Source organism: Mustela lutreola, chromosome 2 (assembly GCF_030435805.1).
Source record: "Mustela lutreola isolate mMusLut2 chromosome 2, mMusLut2.pri, whole genome shotgun sequence".
NCBI lineage: Eukaryota > Metazoa > Chordata > Mammalia > Carnivora > Mustelidae > Mustela > Mustela lutreola.
The window spans coordinates 75,884,995-75,909,366 of record NC_081291.1 but is presented as its reverse complement, the minus strand read 5'-3'; the positions used below and the strand labels follow the sequence as shown (position 1 = coordinate 75,909,366).

The 24,372-nt window shown below is 37.4% G+C and overlaps 1 protein-coding gene across 1 annotated transcript in view; it reads right to left on the bottom strand.

Moving 5' to 3' along the window:
* Window positions 1–8,352: 8,352 nt before the first annotated feature.
* DYNC1LI1 (dynein cytoplasmic 1 light intermediate chain 1) overlaps window positions 8,353–24,372 on the bottom strand; it is a 47,502-nt gene continuing 31,482 nt past the window's right edge. The window contains exons 7-13 of the mRNA XM_059162384.1: window positions 22,904–23,039; window positions 21,799–21,910; window positions 19,533–19,592; window positions 19,365–19,409; window positions 18,587–18,707; window positions 17,092–17,247; window positions 8,353–15,277 (exon numbers count right to left, since the gene is read on the bottom strand). Of these exons, the coding sequence (XP_059018367.1) occupies window positions 15,165–15,277; window positions 17,092–17,247; window positions 18,587–18,707; window positions 19,365–19,409; window positions 19,533–19,592; window positions 21,799–21,910; window positions 22,904–23,039 (743 nt within the window). The 3' untranslated portion in view covers window positions 8,353–15,164. The remainder of the gene's footprint in view (window positions 15,278–17,091; window positions 17,248–18,586; window positions 18,708–19,364; window positions 19,410–19,532; window positions 19,593–21,798; window positions 21,911–22,903; window positions 23,040–24,372) is intronic.

Genomic DNA, 24,372 nt, shown 5'->3' with positions numbered 1-24,372 from the left:
CATACGGCCAGTCCAAATCAGCCCTCTGTCTTTGATTAAATGCCTTATAAATGTCCTGCCAAGCAGCCACTGATTGTGTTCAATGAGATGAGACCATCGTGTTTTCACCAGGGCTACAAGGACTCACAGCCCTGTTATTCTTCCAGTTGCCATCATCCCAAATCAGACATTACCGAAGTCTGAAATTTACTTTGAAAATCACTCAAGGGGCGCCTGGGTGGCTCAGTGGTTTGGGCTGCTGCCTTCGGCTCGGGTCATGATCTCAGGGTCCTGGGATCGAGCCCCGCATTGGGCTCCCTGCTCCGCAGGAAGCCTGCTTCTCTCTCTCTCTCTCTCTCTCTCTGCCTGCCTCTCTGCCTACTTGTGATCTCTGTCTGTCAAATAAATAAATAAAATCTTAAAAAAAAAAAAAAGAAAATCACTCAAAAAAAGAAAGAAAGAAAAAAAGGTGGAAGAGCAGAGAGAAGGATAAAAGAATAAACCTGTGACAAAGTAACCACAGTAACATGTTAAGGAGGTAGTATATGCGTGACTACTGGGGTCGTTTCTTAATTCAACTCTTCTGTGTTTGAACATTTTCAAGATAAATTATTGAGGGGAAGTTATATTTAAAAATTTTGATGGAGGAGAGAAGATGGACAGGTTCTCCCAGCCCTCTCAGTCTATTTAAGGTGCACTATGCTCTAGGGGGTCTCTACTTCTTGAATTTAGAAGAGGATAAGAATTTAGCTCATGATTCACAAACTTTGGGATGCGTAAGAATCCCAAACTGGGATTTTTAGCTGGGAAGTTAACTAAAAACAGAGATTCTTGGAGATCTGCCCCCAAAGCTTCTGAATTTGGGTGGGTCTTGGGAACATACTTTTGTAACAAACTCTCCAGAGGATACTGGTGAGAAATCCAAGCATACAAAGGAACACTATTTTATGATGTGATAAGAACGAAAGCCATTACGCAGAGGACAGCAGATGTACCATAACTTCTTTTGTCCTGATTGATTTAGGGGTGCCCAAATCAGTTAGATTAAGGCACGAATATCCCTCCTAGTTAAAAAATTGTTGTTACAATAACAACTGTGCATCGCTTAAGTTTTCTTGATAAAAATATCAAATAAAGAGTTTAGGGCTTCATGAACAGACACTTGAATTAGGGACCCCATTTGATGGGTGCATCCAGTAGGAAAACTGTCATGTTTGGTCATGGATAAACAACACTGAACAGTTAAATGCTGAGATTTGCCACAGCAAAATGAGAAATCTTATTTATGGAGAAAAGATCTACCAAAGAGAAAAAAAGAAAGGCTCATTTAAGTTTTGAAGAATATTCTTTTTTCTCCTTCAATATTATATAGTTAGTATTTCTTTTTTAAGATTTTATTTTTATTTTTTTTTATTTTTTTATTTTTTTTTATTTGACAGAGAGAGATCACAAGAAGGCAGAGAGGCAGGCAGAGAGAGAGGAAGGGAAGCAGGCTCCCTGCTGAGCAGAGAGCCCGATGCGGGACTCGATCCCAGGACCCTGAGATCGTGACCTGAGCCGAAGGCAGCGGCCCAACCCACTGAGCCACCCAGGCGCCCCTATAGTTAGTGTTTCTTAAATGAGACAGAGGAAACATTCACAAAAAGAGATGGTCTGGGAAAATACACTTTGATGAGATTTTAGACATTCAAAAAATAATTTGGTGCTACTTTTGTCCGTTGAGATTTTGATTTTTCAGCCATGCCTACTCGAAAACTTTTATTGGCTTTCTTATCTATATTAGCACAGTTAGGCAATAATGTGGATACAAAGTCGAATCATAGATGAAGTCCTACAATAAGGCCGCAGAAACCTCCCTAAAAGACCATGTCATGAAATAGAAAGTGATATGTGCTACAAAAGAGATACAAATTAAAAGTGCTGGGAAAGAGCAAAGAGAAATCACTTGTAGCTAAAGGATCAGCCTGCTGGAATTTCAAGCTGGGGGTTAAAGGATACTTACCCTTGGACATGCCAAAAACAGGACAGAGGATACTTACTGTAGGCAGAGAGGCAATAGGAAAGAAGCCAAAGAAAGTATACACAGGCACAGAGATGGAAGGAAGGAAGGACAGAGAGGAGTTACAGAAGACAATATGTAGGAGGTAAAATCAGTGAGACTTGGAGACTGGTTTGTTTGAGGAGGAAGGAGGCATTAACCCTTGTCATTGTCAAAGTATAAATTTCGAAGAATTAAAAAGATGACTGTCATATAAGTATATAGCGAGCATGTTTCAGAGGTTAAATTTATTAGTAAAGCAATCAGGAGAAAGTAAAACTGGTCCAGAGGAGGATACAAGAGATGGTGGTATGTGTGTATATCTGTGTATATATATTATATGGATGTATGTATAGTGTTTAAAAATACATAGTGAAAGGGAAAAAATGCAGGAATATGGTTGCTAGGTTAGACTCAAAATTGACTAACCTCTACAAGGACAATAAAATTGTTGCCTTTGTGATTAACTCTAGCTGAGATAAATCATTTCACCTCTATCAGACAAAAATCATTTGTAGCTTATCAATCTTCTGTAATTAACACCTAACTTCACAGACTCTGGGCCCAACTGAGTAATAAATAGTAAGTCACATCAAATTATCTTTCAACCGACAATGACCCGAAAGAGGGTTTGGTAGATGATTTGCTGCTAGTCCAGGGGTTGGCAAACTTTTTCTCTAAAGGGCCAGATAGTAAGTCTTTCGGATTATGAAGGACATTTAAGTCTCTGTCGCAGACATATAAGTCTCTGTTGCAGCCACTCACCTCGATCTTGCTGTTGTAGAGTAAAAATAAATGCCATAATGCTGTCATATTTCAATAAAACTTCATGAAAACAGGCATTGAGCTGGATTTGGCTCATAGTTTGCCAGCCCTGTTCCTGTTCATTATTTCTCAAACTTGAGTGATCATCATAATCACTGGAGGGCTTGTTAAACCCCAGACTTCTGTGCCCCACCTCCACAATTTTTGCCTCAGTAGATCTTGAGTAGAACCTCAAACTTTACATTTCTAACAAGCTCCCAGGTGATGCCTGATGCTGCTGGGCTAAGACCATACTTTGACACTATTCTAGTAGGACATAGGAAAGGGCAATCAATAATCCTTTTGCCTTACTTCCAGGTTTTGGATCATTTGTCTCAACAAAAGGCAGATGAAAAACTCAGATTAGGATGGAGGTTTCAGTGCCAGAGGGCATCACGTGGAGTTCCTGGTAAATTGTTTCAAACTTGGATCTGGAGCATTGGAAGAGATAAGGCATTTGGGGGGACACACAGAGAACTGACAGAACCATACGAATGTTAAGGGGAAGCACCTATAGAAAGGAGAGGATTTAGGCTGAAGTTTTGGAGGGAGTGGGAGAGAAGGTGAGGAGGCAGAGAAATAAAGAGGTATTTATTGCCAGCATGAGAACACAGGAAGTGGTGCTGTGGAAGGCAAAGCAACAGTCTTACCTTTTCCTTGCTAACGTTTCCAAACACCGCAGAGTGGACAAGAATGCCAGATATGCAAAGAAAAGTTTGGATCAGAGATCTTCTTGGGATGATAGTTTATCAAGTTCCTCTCCGGACAAACTAGAATAGAGAGGAAAAGACATCAACATGTTCAATCTCCACATTTCATTTATACCAGCAGAGGGCTGCAAGGGCAAAGGAATGCTAATAATGCTTTTTGATCTAGGGTTTCTGCTCTCTGCAGGGAGTTAATTCCACAGTGGTATTTGGCCTGTGGGGCAAGGAGGACACCATGGGTCGCTTAGCGCCCTTGCTCTCATTATCAGTTGGGTATTTATTATTATTATTATTTATTTATTTAAGAGAGAGAGGGAGAGAGAGAGAGATCACAGGCAGGGGGAGGGGTAGAGGGAGAAGCAGGCTTCTGCGATCCTGGGATCCTGACCTGAGCCAAAGGCAGATGCTTAATAACTGAGCCACCCCAATGCCCCATCAGTTGAGTATTTTACTACAGGACAATCTGATTAGTTGGGGGACAGATGTGATGGAGAAGGGTAGACGCTTCTGATTGGGAAGAAAGAAGGTGGGGGCCAGGTTGGGATTTGGATTACGGGGAGTCCCTGTCATCAAAAGGCCACCCTTAACACAAGACTTTCCCTCATGGCTCATAGAGTCATTAAAGATTATAGAAAACCGTGTTAGAGGTTTGTTGTTGTTTTTAAAAAAATAATTGTTTATTTTAGAGACAGAGAGACAATGTGAGAGGGAAGGGGCAGAGAGGAAGGGGACAAGCAGACTCTCCAATGAACGTGGAGCCCAACGTGGGGCTCAGTCCTATGCCCCTGAGATCATGACCTAAGTAAGCCAAAATCAGGAGTCAGATGCTTCACCAGCTGCGCCACCCAGACACGTCCCCGTCTTAGAGATTTTTCCTCATCGTTGAATAAATATTTTTTGAAAATGTGAAAAATTAACAAAGATCTCAAAGGAAAATCATACAAAAGGGTATCCTTAGAGAAATGCTGCTCAGCCTTTATACCTTCCATTTCATTTCACACAACCACCCGCCCCAGGTCACAACTTCTGACTGTTTCTGGCGATCTTTCCTGTGTCTCTTTGGTGGAAAGAGACAGATACCATCTTGGAAGTTGCTCCCTATCAGTTCATGGAAATCAGCTTCACATTTTTTTCTGAATAATTGCATAGTACTCCATTGTGTGGCTGTGCTACAGTTTATTCATCCAATTTCCTGTGTACGGGCATTTAGGTTGCTTCCAATATTTTACAATTACAAATAATGCTGCACTGAGTATCTGTGTGAATACTACGTTTGTACTGTCAGATAGGAAAGTTTAGGGTAAGTTCCGTGATTGCTGAGTTTGAGGGGGTCGTTTCTTTAAATACTGCAAATGTCCCTCACTTTGAGAGGTAGTTTTGCACTCCCAGGAGCTGTGAGTGAATACATCTATTTCCGCATCCCCTCTCCAATCAAGCGTTGTCAGGCTTTTGAATTTTTTTCATTCTGATGAGAAGAAATAATATTTCAATGTAGTTTTGATTTGCATTTCTTCCTAAGGAAAGTTAAACATATTTGTCTATGTTCAAGGGCTGTTTTTATATTATTTTTTACTTGTCTGTTCATGTCCTTTACCTATTTACTTACATTCTAAAGGGGTTTTGGCTCCCCACTTCTATTTTAAGAGTTCTTCGTGTAATTAGGAATATTAGCTCTTTATCGGTGGTATATTACGAATATTTTCTCTCTACATTTTTATTTGCCTTTTGGCTTGGCTTATGGTGCTTTTTGTCATCATGTGTTCTTCAATCATTTTTATGTACTTGAATTTAATTTTTTTTTATTACCTGTGGATTGAATTAAAGTTAGAAAGCCTTTTCCCACTCAGATGCAAAAGCGTTTCATTTTTTATTTTCTTTTAGTACTTGTATGGTTGCATATTTTATATCTAGGTCTGATACATTTGGAATTTATTCTTGTGACTGATGTTAGGCATAGATCTAATTTCTTCTTTACAAAGAGCTAGCAGTTGATATATGTATATACAATACATATATTGGATATATGTATATACAATATATGTATAGTATATAAATATATGTATAAAATATATATATTTTTTTGTAAAACAAGCACACAAAGTAGCAACTGCCTTGCAACTGCTTGTCAGAAGAGGTCTGATTACACTAATACATTTAGGGTAATATCTAAAAATGCTTGCTTGAGTCATTTATGCATGGGACTAATGTTTATGATATTTATATAAATTAAAACGCCTTCCCCTGTGGCAATAAAAACTTAAATGTGTGTGACCCCTCACAGTTTACATAGCACTTCTACAAGCTCCCTCTTTTTTATCCTCACTTGTGACCCTACACCTGGACACGTTGTGCTGGCCACCATGCAGATGATGAAACTAAGGCTGCAGGACAACAGAGGCCTCTTCCACAGTCATGTGACTAGTAAATGCAGGTAGCCCAGCTCTTCTGGCTCTTTCCACAGTGTCCTGGCACTGCAAGTCTTGTACGTGAAGGTTCTCATGGAGGTGGTTGCTAAGATGCTTGGGTATCTCGCAGGGCAGGGCTGAAGTAAGTCTATTAGACTTGAAGGTTGCGTGTGCTCCTCCAAATGTCAAGGAGTGCTAGAGCAGCGAGAGACGTGGTCATCACCTGCCGTCTACAGTCCTTTCTATGTGAGCCAGACTCTAGGAGACAGCAGAGTGCATACACACAAAACACAGAAGAATACAAGTCTCACTCAGCCAACGGTGGCAAAGTTGCAGCGTTCCAGACAGAAAACATTTCAATAGAAGATGCTGGAAGAGTCACATTCTACAGTGTGTCAACCAAAACTTTGGAATGAAAGCCTTGTTTTAAATTCTAAGCCAACACAGGGCAAAATCAAAAGAGTAATTTGACTTTGGATTATAACAACAGTTCTCAATGTGGTCAGCGGACGCCGCCCCCCAGAGGTCTTGAGACCTTTGCAAAGTTTTTGGAAGGTCAAAACTATCCTCATAAGACTACTAAGAGGTCATTTGGCTTTTTCACTGTGTGGACAGTCGTTTGCACTGCTGGTCGAATAAAGCTACTGAGTTCTTCCAAGTATTGACATGTCTTACAGAATATCAAACAAATCACATTTTTAGTAATATTACTGATCTCTTTAGAAAAGTTTAAGAGATGAGGTGCCTGTATGGTTTAATCAGTTAAGTGTCTGCCTTCAGCTCAGGTCATGACCCCAGGGTCCTGGGATAGAGCCCCCCAATAGATAGAGGGTTAGGGTTAGGGTTAGGGTTAGAGGGTTAGGGTTAGGGTTAGGGTTAGGGTTAGACAGATCGATGCATTACACTGCCACTGACCTTTATAAAACTACAATTTCTTGAGTTTTAGAAACAAAATCTACAATTATAAGAGCTATTAAGATACTCCTACCCTATATATATATTTGTGAGGCTGCATTTTCTTCACAGAATTCAACCAAACAACATGAGATCAGATGTAATACAGCAGATAATAGAATCTAGGTGTCTTCTAGTAAGCTAGACATTAAAAAAAATTGTAAAAACGTAAAACCAATGACACTCAATACATTTGTTTTGTAAAAGTTATTTTCTATAAAAAATGTTATTTTTTTAAAAAATATTTTATTTATCTATTTGAGAGAGAAAGAGAGAGCATAAGCAGGGGGAGGGGCAGAGGGAGATGGAGACACAGGCTCTCCACTGAGCAGAGAGCCCAATGCAGGACTTGATCCCAGCACCCTGGGATCATGGACCTGAGACCAAGGCAGACGCTAAACCATCTGAGCCACCCAGTCAGCCCTAAAAAAGGTTATTTAATATCTAATAGCCTTACTATTTCATTTAAAAATTTTCAGCTTTTATAATACATCAAAAATAGATATATATGGCCCATACTTTTATGTTTTAATATGACCCACATAATTAATTCTTTGGAGTCTCCTTATTAACTACAAGTGTAAAGGAGTCCCATGACAAAAAATTGGAGAATCATGGTATTTGAATTTTAGAAAAAAATCTTAACCTAAGAGAAGACAGGAAAGAATTGTTGCCAGCTAATTCTAAAGAGATTTTGGTGATACAATGGTATTGAGATACCACTCTGCCCCAAATGTGTTAGTGTGTATGTATATGTGTATATATGTCTCTATGTAGCCATAGTTTTAGAAAATGGAGAGTAACAACTATTTCTCAAAGTATGATCATATCCCTCTATTCTCTAGTTATATGATTGAGAAGTATTTTTAAAAATATTCTTGAATCCATGTACTTCTTCACATTAATAACTTTGTATTTTTTATTGTATGCATGAATCATAATTTTTCCCAAGATTCCCTAAAATAATGATGATCATAGGAGAAGTCTTACACATTCAGCAAGAATTCCCTGACATCGACTGCCATCCTATTTCAGCACAGGGAACAATTGTTTGGTACAGACATTAATAAGGTGCTACATGAAGGAGGAATTCCCATATTCTGACATTTTGCAGACTGAAAAAGTAATTTCTCTAAAAAATGAAGCCCAAATAAGAAAACTGTAATGGATATTACCATTTGGGCTATTGTTAAGTTCCACAAAGGGCCTTATAAATTGATGTCAGATAGTTTTAAAGAAACAAATTGACAAGATTTACACCAATCTTTAACAAACTCTTTACAAAGAATACAAAAAGAGAAGACTTCCCAACTTGATTTATGAGGTCAACATAATCTTGATATCAAACACTGACAAAAACATGATGAGAAATAAAAATTACATGCCAATCTTTCTTAGGCGCATAATGTAAAATCCTAATAAAATGTTAGCAACTCAAATCCAGCAATATAATAAAACTAATACATCAAGATCAAGTTTGATTTATTTCAGAAATACAAAGTTGGCTTCATATTCTTAAAAGGTAATGTCAATGATATCATTAACAGGGAAAAAAAAGAAAATGAGTATCTCCATAAAGAAAAAAACAGTTTATAAAATTCAACACTCATTCATGATAAAACTCATGATATAAAGTAACTAGGAAAGAAGAGAACTTTCTTTGCTAGAGTATCTACAAAACGCATGCAGCAAAAACACTCAACAGTGGAACAGTAAAAGCTTTCACTCTGAGATGGGGAACAAGATAAAGATGCTTCCTCTCATTGGTTCTGTAGTATTCTGTACTGTGTACAGGTGTCATAAAGCAAGACAACATTAAAAAGAAGGAAATAAAACTTGCTATCTGCAGGTAACATAACTCTATGTAGAAAAATCCATAAAAAATTTCACATGAACTATTACACTAATAAAGGGATTTGAATAAGGTTTCTGGATAATATGATAAAGATGTATTTCTATACACCAGCAACAAATAAAATGAAATTTTAAAAGGATTTCATTTGTGACAGCATCAAAAAATTCACTGGAAAAAATAATCTACCGACAGGAGGTGCAGGATGATACATTGAAAAATATAAATATTGCTAGAGAGAATCTACGTAAGTGGCAGGATAGTCCTATACATAGTTTGGAAGATGTTTTAAAGATGAAAAATGAACCTCAAATTAATCTATAAACTCAAAGCAATCTCAATCAAAATGCAGAGTGTGTGTGTGTGTGTGTGTGTGTATGGACAAGTTAATTCCAAAGTTTATATTGAAATGCAAAGAGTCAAGAATAGCAAAAGCAATCTTAAGGAAAAACAGTATTGGAGGACTTGATTACCAGATAGAGGACAGAGATTGAGAGTGTAGTATTGGTATATTATAGGCAAACTGGCAAATAGAATGGAAAGTCAAGAAACAGAATTATATATAAATTGACAAATTATGACAAGGGGGCACTGCAGTGGGGTGAAAAAGGATGATTTTTTTCCAATACTGGTACTGAATTAATTGACTACCCATGGTAAAGAAAAAAAAAAATCTTGTTCCCTACTTCATACCATGCATAAAATCAATCCCAGGATTATAGAAAAGTAAAATAAATCCTTTAGAAAAAAAAATCATAGACTATCATCACCTTGAAGGCAGGCAAAGATTTTCTTTAAAATAGGTCATAAAAGCAAAAACAATAAAGAAAAGCTGACAAATGAAACATTAAAATCAATAACTCCTATTCATCAAAAGATACCAATTAAGAGGGTAAAAAGGCAAACCACAAAATGAGATGATATTTACAATACATATTTGACCAGGATTAGCATCCTGAATATGTAAAGAGTAAGTCAGTAAGAAAAAGTCAGATAGTTTCCCCCTCACCTTCCTCCCACCCTTCTCCCCAACCCCCTCCCAAAAAAAAGAAAAAATAAAAAGGACAAGACTTCAAAGACTCTTGAACAGGTACTTTACAAAAAAGGGGATCTATACGGCCAATAAACATGAAATATGTTTAACTTCATTAGTTATCAAGGAAATACAATTAAAACCACTACAATATCCTACTGTATACCTGCCAGCATGTCTCAAACTAAAGAAAGACTACTAATCTACTTTCTGCCTCAATGGATTTGCCCATTCTGGACATTTTGAATAAATGGAATCCTATATCATGACTTTATTGACTAGTTTCTTTCACTTAACATGTTTTCAAGGCTTATCCATGTTATAACATGTATCAATACTTCATTCCTTTTTATGGCTGAAAAATTTTCCATTGTAGCATATGCCACATTTTGTTTATCCATTTTCCTGTTGGTAGATGATTGGGTTGTTTATATCTTGTCGCTATTAGGAGTAATGCTGCTATAACCATTTGTATATGAGTTTCTGTGAGGACATATGTTCTCATTCTCTGGGGTACTTATCTAGGAGTGGCACTGCTGGGTTGTATGGTAATACAACATGTTTATTCTTAGGACATGTATACTCTTGTATATTCTTAGGAGGAACACCACATTGCTATCCAAAGTGGTTGCCATTTTACATTTTACATTCCCACCAGCAATGCTGAGGTTCTAATTTCTCCACATCTTGTCAACATTCTTTGCCAACATTCATTTTTTATTTAGATTGTGAAGTGGTATCCCATTGTGGTTTGGTTTGCATTTCCCCAGCTGCAAATGAGAATAAGCATCTTTCCTGTGCTTGTCATTTGTGTATCTTATTTTTTTTTTTTTTTTTTTTTTTTTTTTTTTTTAGAAATGTCTATTCAAATTCTTTGACCATTTTAAGTTTAGGTTCCTTGAGTTGTAAGAATTCTTTGCATAATCTGGATACTAGACTTATTAGATATATCATTTACAAATATCTTCTCCCAGGAATGGAAATTCTTATACCTTTTTGGAAAAACTGGCATTATCTACTAAAGCTGAGTATACACATAGTCTTTGGACCTAGCAATCCACATCTACGTACATATGCAATAGAAATTAGAACATATTTCCCACCAGACACATCTGAGTGTTCATAACAGCACAATTCATAATAGCATTGGAAAAGCTGAAAGCTGCTAACACCCTGTAGGGAGGCTTAATGATGATCCTACAAAGATGTCCATATCCTAATCCCTGGGGACCTAGGACCCTTGTTTGGCAAAGGGACTTTGCAGATGTATTTAGGATTTTGAGGAGAAATGAGACTTCCAGTTTCCAAGCCAGCAAGGAAGGAGTTTGAAAGTCATCTCTCTACTCTAACAAGCAAAAGGCTGAAGTTAAAAATCTACTCTTTTTAGATTTGTCAGAGAAGTGAGGTCCCAGGGCCAACCCTTGTCCCCTGAATTAGAGATTGGCAAGTGGACATAGAATAACAACTTGCTTAACTAGAAACTCCCAAGCAGAAACCTCTGAGGGTGAGAGTTCTGGGGTAAGAAAGTCTAAACGGTAATTGACAAGTTGCTGGAGACTAACAGCAGTCAAGTCTGTGAGTTAAAAACCCCCAGTCACAGGGGGTTCCCCACGCTTTTGTGAGTTTTACCTCCACGAGCTCTACCAGGATGTCAAAGGGAAAAATGAGAAAAATCCCCTGGTGTTCCCCATCTAGCCATCTTGTCCACCTCAGGTGTAAGGCCTTGGGGGTGGAAATGCGGCCTGGGAAGGACTTGTGAAGTTCACAGCCCAGGGGTGCAGGTTCACTGACACCTAACCACAGGACTAGGGAATGCTTCTTCTCCCCCCAACACCTGACCACCTCATTACTAACGGTCTATTCACTGGAGTAGTTTTTACCCAGTGTATCATGTCCAGCTGTCAACAGAAAATTACAAAGCATAGTAAAAGGCAAAAAGTATTTTGAAGAGACAGAAGCAGCATGAGAATCAGATTCACATATGGCAAAAATGATGAATTATCAGGTCATGAATTTAAAACAACTATGATTAATATGCTAAGGGCTCTAACAGAAAAAGTAGGCAACATGCAAGAATACACAGGTAATAATAAGCAAACAGATGTAAATTCTAAGGAAGAATAAAAAACAAAGGTAGAGTTAAAAAAAAAAAAACTATAACAGAAATGAAAAGTACTTTCCATGGGCTAATTAGTTGACATGATATAGATGCGGAAAGAATCTCTGGGTGACAATATATGTTAATAGAAACTTCCAATACTAAAAAGCAAATAGAAAAAAGACTGGAGGGGGAGAGGGGCAAGGAACAGAATATCCTAAAACTGTGGGACTACAAAGATGTAACATATATATAATGGAATTACGAGAAGAAAGGAACAGAAAAATATTTGAAGCAATAATGACTAAGAATTTCCCCCAAATTAATGTCAAGACACTAAACCACAAATCCAGAAAGTTTACAGAACACAAAGGATAAATTCCAAAAAACTACACCTAGGCATAACATAGCAAACCGCATAAAATCAAAGACAAAAAACTTTGAAAGAAGCCAAAGGGGAAAAAAAACCCACCTACGAAGGAAGGGGCAAAGATAAGAATGACGCCCAATTTCTCTTCAGAAACCATGCTATGCTAGCAAGGAGAGTGAAGTGTTGAGGGAGCTTACATTGGATTGCTCAGGTGGGCCCAAGTTAATCACAGGGTTGCTGACACGAGGGAGGCAGCAGGTTCAGAGTGAGAAGCCATGTGGCGGACGCACCCAGCTGAAGATGCTATGCGGTTGGCCTTGAAGATGGAGAAGGGGCCAGGAACCCAAGGAATGCAAGCAGCCTCTAGAAGCTGGAAAGGAAGGAAACGGATGCTCCTTGGAGCCTCCAAATGAAATCAGCACTGCTGACACTTTAACTTCAGCCCAATAAGACTGATTTTGGACTTCTGACCCCCAGAATGGTAAGATCATAAATTTGTATGGTTTTAAGCCACTAAATTGTGGTAACTTGTTACAGCAACAATACGAAACTAATATACACCCATCAATAGCATAATGGATAAATTATAGCATATTTGCATGGTGGAGTATTATGAGGCAATGAAGACGAATAATTATTATTGCTACATGCATTTGTTGATGTGTTGGAGAACTAAAATTGGAAAGACTTGCACCAAAAGAATATAACTCTAAGATCCCATTTGTATAAAGCTTAAAAATAAATAAAACTTATCTATGTGGAAGTTGGGGCATTGGTCACTTGGTGGGTTAGGCAGGGGTGCTGATGAGGAGGGCACATAGTAAGCATATAGGATGCCAGTAATGTCTGTCTTGATCTTGGTGCTGATTAGTGATCTTTCAAACCATGTAACCTGTAATCTGTATACTTTTCTCTAATGTATACTTCAATAAAAAGTGCTTAAAAACAAAAAGATTTAAGTAGTTTAAAAACAAATTCTTGCAAAAAATAGGGGAAAAATTGGTTTAAGATTTAAACATGGTAAACACAAGGTTGCAGATTAGTTAAAACTGAATACCCTATAAAGTGAATAATTACAGTTCTTTCCGCTAATGACTCAATTAATTCCAAGGATTTTCTAGTACATCTCCAATGTCACACAGAAAAGAATGAGTTGGCCTAGACACGCAAACACAGCAGACATACCAAAGTATACCATGATGCCTAGTCAGTGATTTTCTTTCATTAGTCTCCCTTATTTCATCAAGCACTACTTCAAAATAATCTCTTTACAACACCATGACTGCAGAACCCTTTCCAGACTAAAGATTCTATCAGTGGCACTTTTCGTCTCCTATTTCCTCAAGCAAAAATGCTTTTACAAATTCATTTTTCCATGCCTGTGAACAACCTAAGTTTTTCCCATCTTGAAACAAATTATTATCCTCTCATGTATTTTTAGCATTTACACTCAACTATTAGGAGCCAAATACTGTCTAAAAGTAAAGATTTTAAAGTTTTAATGAAAGGATTATGTTAGATAGTAGAGGTATTTTCCTCAAACATTTTGCTGAAGAAAAAAATCTTTGGAGTATTTATTTTAAAGTAATAACGAAGGCCAATGTAAAGGGCAATAGCCATTTGTTCAATAAAGTTAAATGTGCATGTGTTCTCTAGTTGAATTTCAGTAAGAAGTCAAATTGTTCTTATGAAGGTTCTAAAACAAGCATTTAAAAACAGTACTGAAAATTCAGGTGGAACTACCAGCAGGTGTTCTTACCTGTGAGAAAGGACCTATGTGTCAGTGCATCTGCCAAGCTTTTAAATCAGTTTCTGCCCAATAAATAATGATAAAAGGCTACATTTTATCTACTAGAAATGCTAACATAAGATCCTGTAGTTCAAGACATGCTTGTGGGGAAGATGTGCTGATCAAGGTAAACTCCCAATTTAAGGAAACTTATAGGATAGTGAATCTCATGTATTCACTTGTCTCTTACAAAGATCAGAATACTTAATATAATCCTATTAAATCTAACATCTCAACATGCTAATGAATCTTAATCATTGTCCAATAAATACAAATTATGTGTAAGAGAATGCAGCAAGTTATTTGAACCTGAATGCAGAGAATAAATACTTTATTAACTGATTACAGTTGAAAGTCACAAACAAAAAAGGGGTATATTAAGGCAGAGCCATATATATATCTATACCTATATGTTGATATAGATATAGATAGACAAATCCAAAGACTGTTACCTCTTTACATTTTAATAACCTCTGCATTTTTCTTTTATCCATTTAGGCAGTGTGCTTTCTTTTCTTCTCAGTTAAAGAAATGAATCTTGGCCAGTATTTCAAAATCAAATTTTGATGACAAATTACAGGATTGTGGGTTGAGACAATGACTAGTGTATAAAATGCTATCTGATAGTTTTCTCAGCATATTTCATGTGTGGTGTTATATTTACGTTGGTGTGGAAAATCTGACAACTGATCATCTTCTCTTTTCCAGCAAAACTAACACAATTTTTCAAATGATTTTAACAGTCTTAACTAAAACAAGTTTGGACTTCCAAGTCAGTCAAATGCCCAAAGCATATTATTTTCTGCCTTTCCTAAACCCTCTTATGTTTTAAATAGCCCGTAGAGTATGATCACATGGCTATATTTCTGACCTATAAATTTTGAGTTTTTCAAAATCCAAAATTATTTCCTTATGCAAAGTGGCAATGCAAACAGCAATCCTACGTAGTGTAGAATAATTTTTCTTCTGTATAGCTTCCTTTTATAAAAATGGGCAACCACAAAAAAAAAAGAAAGAAAGAAATTTAGTCCATCTGAAAAAGCACTCCAGTTCCCTAATTCCACTTTTGAAGGAGAAGGCAGAGGCCAGTTTACATTATCCCAGAAAACTGAATAAATGGCTTTATTTGGTATCTTCAAGAAGCTTCTCCTTCTGTAGGAGACATAGGTGTTGTAGGAGAAACTGTAACTGGTTTGCGTGCAATTCTGTCTAGTTCTGCGTGAACATCTGACAGGACAGGCTTCTGGCCTACATTGAAGGAAAAGAAACAAGATTTAGATAGAAGTCAAAGTGTCTTTTACACCAATGTCTCTTCATTTAAAAGCTGCCAACAGTTTCATTAACTTTATCTAGCATACTAAGTTATATAGACATCCTTAATTTAAAAATAAATCCTACAAAAAAAATAAATCCCCTCATTTTACATTATTGGGTCTGTTACTAAATGGAAGTAAAACTAGCACCTATCACTTAATCTCATAAAGATATTTGTAAAAAAGGCATAGGACAGTAAGAACAGTAAAACAGAAAACAGCAGCAAAATTTTGCAATGTAGAGAGAGTAGAATTTTGCAATGTAGAATGAGCAGTAACCATATCTGCAGTCTTGGGAAAGCTTCATCTTCTGCACTGGCAGTGGGAAAAGCCAAGAAGTAATTGTTTATACCCAGAAAACTGTAAAAGGTTCCAAAAATGGTGGCTGCACAATGGTATTTGTGGAAAGGGTGGCAAGAAGATGGGATTAAAAAGGGAAATGGGTTAAAAGGTCTGTTTAAAGGGTAGTTACACAAGCAACAAAAGAAAAATAGACTGAACTTCATAAAAATTAAACACTTTAGTGCTTCAGAGGACACTATCAAGAGGTGAAAGGATAACCAACACAAGGGGAGAAAACATCTGCAAATCCTTTTTCTGATCAAGATCTAGGACACAGAATATATAAAGAACACTTAAAATTCAACAATAAAAAGACAAATAACCCAACTTAAAAATGGACAAAGGACCTGAGTAGACATTTCTCCAAAGATCTACAAATGGTCAACTAACAGAGGAAAGATTCTCAACATCATTAGCTATCAAGGATATGCAAATCAAAATCACAACGAGACTTTACAGTCACTAGGATGGCTCTATTCAAAAAGATGGACAAAAACAAATGTTGGAGAGGATGTGGAGAGATTGGTACCCTCATTCTCTCTTGCTGGAAATATAAAATGCTGCAGTGTTTTGCAAAAAACTTTAAATATAGAGTTACCGTATGACCCAACGATTCCTCTCTGGGTATATACCCAAGAAAAATGAAAACATAAAACATGGCATTTGTCAAACATCTGTCAAAAGCATATGTTCACAGTGGTTCTATTTATAATGGCAAAAATGGAAACAATTTAAATGCCCATCAACTAATGTGGCATATTTATACAATGGAATTTTATTCAGTAAGAAGGAGGAATAATGATACGTGCTACAACGTGGATGGACCTTGAAAACACTAAAGAAGGCATATGCTATATGATTCCATTTATATGAAATCTCCAGACAGGCAAATCCACAAAGACAGAAAGAAGATCAGTGGTTGCCTAGGACTAAGGGATTCCAAGGGGAAAAGTTACTGCCAATAGGCCAGAGGTTTGTTTTTGAGGAGATTAAAATGTTTCAAAATTAGATTATAATGGTTTGCATACCTCTGGTAAATATACTATAATACTGGATTATATACTTTATTTTTTAAAATATTTCTTGAGCATCCTTTTTAAGAAACCATTTTTTTTTTTTAAGATTTTATTTATTTGATGCAGAGAGAGTGTGCACAAACAGGGGGAGTGGCAGGCAGAGAGAGAGAGGGAGAAGCAAGCTCCCCACCAAGCAGGGAGCCTGATGCAGGGGCTCCATCCCAGGGCCTTTTGGATCATGACCTGAGATCATGACCTGAGCCAAAGGCAGATGCTTAACTGACTGAACCACCCAGGTGCCCCTAAATTGTATATTTTAAATGAGAGAACTTCATGGTATGTAAATTATATCTTGATAAAGCTATTTAAAAAAAAGCTCTAGGAACATTACCGGATTTCTTGGCAGATGGTGGTAAACCACTGCTTCCACCTCCAGCCCCACCTCCAGGGCTACCACTGCCCACACCTGGGCCTCCTGGAGAGCCAGTCTTTTTACTCAGCAAACTATTGAAGAAATTTGCCAGGACACCTTCACTTGTAGCTCCAGCTATTAAAAAAAACCCAAAACCGAAAAACTTTCACTCAAAACATTAGATTCTTCTATAAATTATTATTATAGTAATCACACCCAGAAAGCAATTAATACTTAAAGTTTAAGAGCTGTGTATTCCAAATTCAAGTCTAGTTTAATCTTTTGACCCTGGGTAACTTAACTCTAAACTATTCACGTTTAAAAGAAAGTATGAGTAAACTTTAAGAGTATAAGATAATTATTAAAAAATTAGAATGTTATTTTTAAAAAACCAAAAGCATTTAGAACCGATGTTAGATGCTATTATATCTCCCTTTTGAAAAAGGTTCTTCAAAAATGTAATTGTTGAGAAATGTTTGCTTCAAGTATTACAAAAAGCTACCTAATCCTGTATGAAAACCTGTAGAAGTTCCAAGAGAGCAATGGGTAAAGGATAACAAGGAACAATTCACAGAAGAGAAATACCAGGGACAAAGCTCTTACTGGTATTTAGAGAATGCTATTAGGTCGTGGCAAAATTGCAATGCTCAATGTAGATGACTTGTAAAATGAATAAGCCATTTGAAACATATTATCAAAAGGCACAAAAATGGCCTGGCCCTACAGCCTATGTCATCCTCAAGTTCAACATGAGACACCTTTGTATGTTCCAGGCCCTAACACTTGGGACTTCGTTGGAATAAATGTTTGTCTGGAACGAAGGGAGAACCGACTGGGGAGGGTCCTGGGTGACCTGGGTCCTGACCTCTCTGGTCAGCCTGTGCCACCTCTGGCCACAAAAGTTGGGTCAGGGTGGCTGCAGCAGAATCAGGCTATCTAGCACCTAGCAGGGTGCCTTTGTACCTCAGATGTTTTAGGTGTGAGGTGTTTTCAGTGAACCAAAGTTCTGATACCTTGTTTACATGTTTGTTTTTACGGCACTTCAATCAATGTGGCTTTAACCAAAAAATAAAGTGTCCCAGAAGGAAGCCTTAAAAAAAAAAAAAAAAAAAAAAATTCCCACTTATGGCAATTATTCCTACTGAAATAGCTATTATGCACATAGTTTTTTTCTTTATGTTAACTGCAGTTAACCTATTAACAGATGAATTTCTTCAATGACCTACCTCAGGAGAAGGTTAAATATAACATAAAACTTTCATAAAGCTTAAACCATAGATATGATATATTAAGGCTATACTATAAAACTTTGGTTTGAAGTCTGATTAACTATGAGATTATACTGACAGAGATATAGGTTAGAAGCTATTGCACAAAACAAAAACAGCTATGGAAAAAAGGTGGGAAGCTAGGTAGATTTCCTTTTAGGGTGAAACGTATTGTATTGTTTTCTTTAGAAAAGAGAGAAATGTACCTTTCATGTTTGGATCAATTTTTTTTGACCCTGCAGGGATGGGTGACACACTGGCAACATTGGATGACACGGATCGGTTTGGTGTTCGAGGGGAGCCTCCTGGGACTCTCGGTGAGGCATCCTATGTAAAAATAGGGAAGCCATAATTATCAAAATAGGAAACTTCCAACTTCACCAAAGTTATTATAAAAAGAAATTAGTTTTTAACTGCCCGCCACCCGTTCTACCGGTACATTTACTCTGAAAGCCATTGCTAAAAAACGTTTAGCAATTGTGTCCTCATTATCAGAAAATACCAGAGACCCATCACATTTTAGAATACAAATTCCCCTTACATGGGAAAAGGATATATTGATAATGGGGTGTGATTACAAGTATAAGCATGGGAGTCAGAGCTGAGTTCCAATCTGGACTTGCATCCTACTAGCTGTAAAAACTCAGGCGAACCATAAGGTCCTCCACAGACTCCATATCCCCACCTGCAGAATGGGGCTGGGAGTACCTGTCTCACAGGGCTGTTGTAAGGATAAGGAAATAACAGATAAATGGTTCCACACAGTAACTTGTGCATGACAAATAAGGCAAAATGGATCTTTTGGATTTAAATATTCTAATAAAGGAGTGAAGTTTACTCTTTAAGATGTCACAAATCCCAAAGAATTTTTAATTCTTCTATCAAAGCACACCCATAGGAGGCATGTATATGAATAAGAAAAAAAGGAACTCAACCAATAATGTATGGCACTTTAATAATTTTGTCAAAATCTGTAATACTGACCACAGGCCTTCCAGCTGCAGTTGGTGGCTGCTTTGCTAAAAGGGACTGAAAAACACACAAGAGTTCTAAGGTTAGACACTTATAGCATGTACTACTGTATTTTGAAAAGTATGTAGGAATGGTTTACCCATTAACCACTCTAAATCTGCTTCTGATATAATTTCATACCTGTAACTTCATAAGAAACACTTGATCATCTTCTGCCACAATTTCCTTCTCATGGACAAACTGAAATGAGCAACATATAAATCATCAAGTCTAATATAGTATGCTAAAACCATTAATAACATACTTTCTAGACTAATTATTTTTTAAAAAATTCAATACAAACATTACATATATTTACACGAGTGAGCTGCCCGACCCAAGCCCCTATGCAAAGCTGTCCAATGACCATCTGCAATAGTATAAATGTTTGATAGCTGTGCTGTCTAATACTCTAGCCACCAGTCACCTGTAGCTATTGCACATTTGAAATGTGGCTACTACTGGGCACCTGGGTGGCTCAGTAGGTTAAGCATCTGAGTCCTGACTTCAGCCCAGGTAGTGATCTTGGGCTCGGGAGTCTGCATTGAGCATGGAACCTGCTTCAGATTTTCTCTCTCCCTCTCTCTCTGCCCTCCCCCCACCTTGTGTCCTTGCTCTCAAAAAAAGGAAAGGAAAAGGAAAAAGAAAAAGTAAAAGAAATGTGGCTACTGTGAATCAGGTAGTGAAAATTTAATATTATTTAGTTTTACTTAATATGTATTTAAAAGCCATATGTATTTAAAAGTTCCAGTAGCTGCGGAACTGGACAACACAACCTTAAAGTCAATAGGTATATTAATCAGGCCTATGTCAACCAACAGTTAGGTGTTTTAAAAGGGCCAATAATATCCCAGGTGAGTGAAAAGTGACTTGCGCCTGGTTTCTCTGAAATAAAAATAAAATGGCTCTTCTACCTGCTGAATAATTAGGCAAAAAGAAGCAGCAACCATCTCTCGCTTCTACTATTTCTGTACAATATATGCTATGGGTCTATTTCCCACCAGCAGCCAGAGTAATCCTTTGAAAAGGTCAAGCAGATTATATGACTCCTGTGCTCAAACTCCCCCTCCACTCGCTTTCCATCCCACTCAGAATGGAATTCAAAATCCTGACTCAGCTGAATGAGAAGGCCCCCCCAGAAGATCTTAACTCTGCCTTCCATCTCCTATCAGTCTGGCCCTCCTTTTCACTTTTTTCCAGCCTCTTTGTCCTCCTCCTACATTCCTGCCTCAGGGCATGTGCACTTTCTGCTCCCTCAGCAGGCAACACTCTCCCCTCTAATCAGAGCCATTCCCTAACCACTCCTAGAACAGCACCCCTCCGAGCCCCTGCTCCCCACCCCCCACAACAGGCCTTTGGAGCCACAGCACTTATCTGCACTTGAGCAGTGGCATGTGCACTGATTTACTATTGCATCATTGTCCTATTTAGCACCCTGTGCATAAACAGTGGCTCAGGAGGTATGAGTGGGATGAATAAAAAACAACTTACAGCACCATTCTGTTGGTAAAAGAGAATGGGAAAACTGTTGCTTTTTTTTTTCTTGATGTGTTTATTTCTTTTAACAGACATTCAAACCAAACACCATGCCAACTGAGTTTTCATTTGTCATTAATAATCTTATTTCTAATTACCCACAAACAGAAGACAGATGCTCAGTTTCAATGTTTGTATTTTTTTTTCAATGTTTGGATTAAGTAAGAATCTTATTAAATGTTAACTCAAAATTATTTTTTCTAAAGTATGTCCACTTAAATGTCACTGCCAAGTACTGCATGTAAATACTTCTGTTTATACAACTTTTGAGAAACATCTGTAACATCTAACTATAGAATATGATGTATTACTTAACATGGAATCAAAATACATGAAAGAAGAGTACTTTCTGGAAGCAGATTTAAAGACACAGAATGACATCTAATAGTTAAGACTAAACTGGAAGCTCCTGGATAGCTGTGGGCTAACCTGGATAACTAGCGACTATGGAGAAGATTCCCGATCTGCCTCAACAGATAGAGGCTGGTAAGATTATTCTACCAATGTTTTTTGGCTTTTGGCTGAGTTCTAGGATAGGAAGTTCACAGCGTCAACCTACTCAAACTCTTCAAGATCCACATATTCACTACCAATTCATTATTTCCATTAGAATATGGAATCCACCCTAGTATTTTCTCATATAAATATGCCAAAGGCTAAGGAAGAATTCAGTAACTGAACAGCTGGTTTATATTTCGATAACACAGATTTTTATTTTGAATTGACATTAGAAACACCCAAATTATACGTAGAAAACCGGTGGTAGGAAAGAACCCTCCCCCTTACTTTTCCAACTATAATCTTAGAATTATGGACTCCCCCCTCAGTTTAAAAGGCCAAATACTGAGACTATATATACTAAAACTGTTACCTTTCGGACAGGTGGCTTAGTTATAATGTCTTCAAAATTATCTTCTGCCTTTAATGTCTGAAAATTTTCATGTAATATTCCTATTTTCTTATCATTATCCCACCCTGCTGGACTGGAAAGAAACACATATTATAAATCTCAAGCATTTATATAGTCATTCCTTCATTAAATCCACGATCATATTAAATGAAACAAATCTGACCAATTATGAAGACCTAATCAGCTTTTCGGGTACCTGGCTCAGTTGGTTAAGCATCTGCCTTCTGCTCAGCTCATGATCCTAGTGTCCCAGGATGGAGCTTCACATCAGGCTCCCTTTTCTCAGCAGGGAGTCTGCTTCTCCCTCTCCCTTTGCCCCTTCCTCATCCACTCCTGCTCTCTCTCGCTATATCAAATAAATAAAATCTTAAAAACAAAACAAAATGAATCAGCTTATAATTATAATTTACTAATTTCTACATAAAAGGTTCTTAATCTTCCTGATTTAAAAAATGCACAGTTATGGGACGCCTGGGTGGCTCGGCTGGTTGGGCAGCTGCCTTCGGCTCAGGTCATGATCCCAGCGTCCTGGGATGGAGTCCCACATCGGGCTCCTTGCTCAGCAGAGAGCCTGCTTCTCCCTCTGCCTCTGCCTGCCATTCTGTCTGCCTGAGCTCGCTCTTTCTCCCTCTCTCTCTCTCTCTGATAAATAAAAAAAATAATAAATAAAAAATGCACAGTTATAGGGGTTCTTGGGGTGTGTGTGTCTGGTTTATTATTACCTCTCAATGTATTCACATAACTTTTTGAAAGAATGTCTAGATTATACATTGGGTCCTTTATCAAAACCAATCAAAAAGTAAGTAAATACACAGATATATGCACTCAACAATTCAGCTATATATAATAGGAAGGGAATCCAAAAGGGGCTCAAGCCAGCAATAAATCTAACAGGCAAAGATTAACAGATCATGGCAGGTTATAAATAAAACAGTCTAGAAGAGAGTCTCACCTTTTCATCATGCAAAGATCTATTGGTCTTACCTCAAAACCAAAAATGAGAATTCACCACCAAACTGCAGCAATAACAACACATGATTAAATATACACTGAAGGGGATACTTACATAAACACTGCATCTTTTTCCACAACAACAGCAGGAATCTTATAGGGAAATCCATACAGTTTCTGAACAATATATTTATATACTAAATCTATATTTTTGTTTTCTTTTACTGAAGTGTAAATAAGCGCTGCACCATCTGAATAACACCGTTAAGGCAACTTTTAGACAAATCCCATGAAGAGGTACCATAAAGTTCTGTGTTCTCAGCTTAACAGTTACATGCATAGTAGTTTCAAAAATAATTCTGAAAGGTACATTATAGGTAGTCAAGAATTTCAAAGTATAAAATACATATAAGCTAAAATGCAAATAAAACAATCTTTACATTATCAACTTCATTTAGGAGGGCAAAAGTCTCATTAAGCCAAGAAAGTAAAAGTAAATTTAACAATACACTGCTACTGGGGCACCTGGGTGGCTTAGTGGGTTAAAGCCTCTGCCTTCGGCTCAGGTCATGATCCCAGGGTCCTGGGATCGAGCCCCACATTGGGCTCTCTGCTCTTCGGGAGCCTGCTTTCTCCTCTCTCTCTCTGCCAACTTGTGATCTCTGTGTCAAATAAAAAAATGAAATCTTAAAAACAAAACAAAACAAAAAAACCCCACTGCTTCTACGTCTCCATTTAAAGCCCAAGACATGACTGGCTTTGTTTTTAACCTTCCTAAACTTCATGAGGGAGGGATATTATTTATCAACAACTATTTTGCTTACATTTAAAAAAAAAAAAGGTGTATACTAGTATCTCTTGTGGTTTTCACTAGCCCTGGGAATTAGAACTTTAGGACCAAAGCTCTGGAGACCTCTCTGAAAAGAGATAAATCAACAGGTACCATCAGGACACTTTCAGGCATGATTCAAGGCAAAAGTTGATTTATGACCAAAACTTGAGTCCTTCACCGCAGGATATATTAATTAAAGCAGACCCTACCAAACGGTATGGCAGATCCAAAGATCAAGAGAGGCCTGTGGAAAAGGGGCCAATGATATGGTCGGAGTGGCTATCAGAAATTCTATGGCCACTGCTAAGGACCACACTCTAGCATTGCTTACTGTGTCCTGAGATAATAACTTAGACCAAAGGGAAATGTTGGGAATGGTCAAACTTCTACTTCTGAAGTGGGATACTCATATTTACTGGCGCATGAACCGAGGCTTATGAATCTAAAAGTGGTATTGCTAATTACGACTTCTCATAAAACTTGATAGAAACAAACATCATCATCTTAATAAGTAAAAGCTTAATTATGTCAACTTTTCATTAATGAGTGATTTTTTCTCATGAGAACCAGCTTATGATGCAGCTGAAAAATTTGCACTGTAATTAGCACTGAAAAAAAGCTTAGAAATAAAGATGATTTTGAACTGCTGCTTTCACACATGTGTGCACGTGTCTATCTTGAAGTGACTTCTCGTTTGTATTCTTTTAAAATCAATGGGCTCTCCTAAAGGTCTGTAATTATTTTAGCAGAGT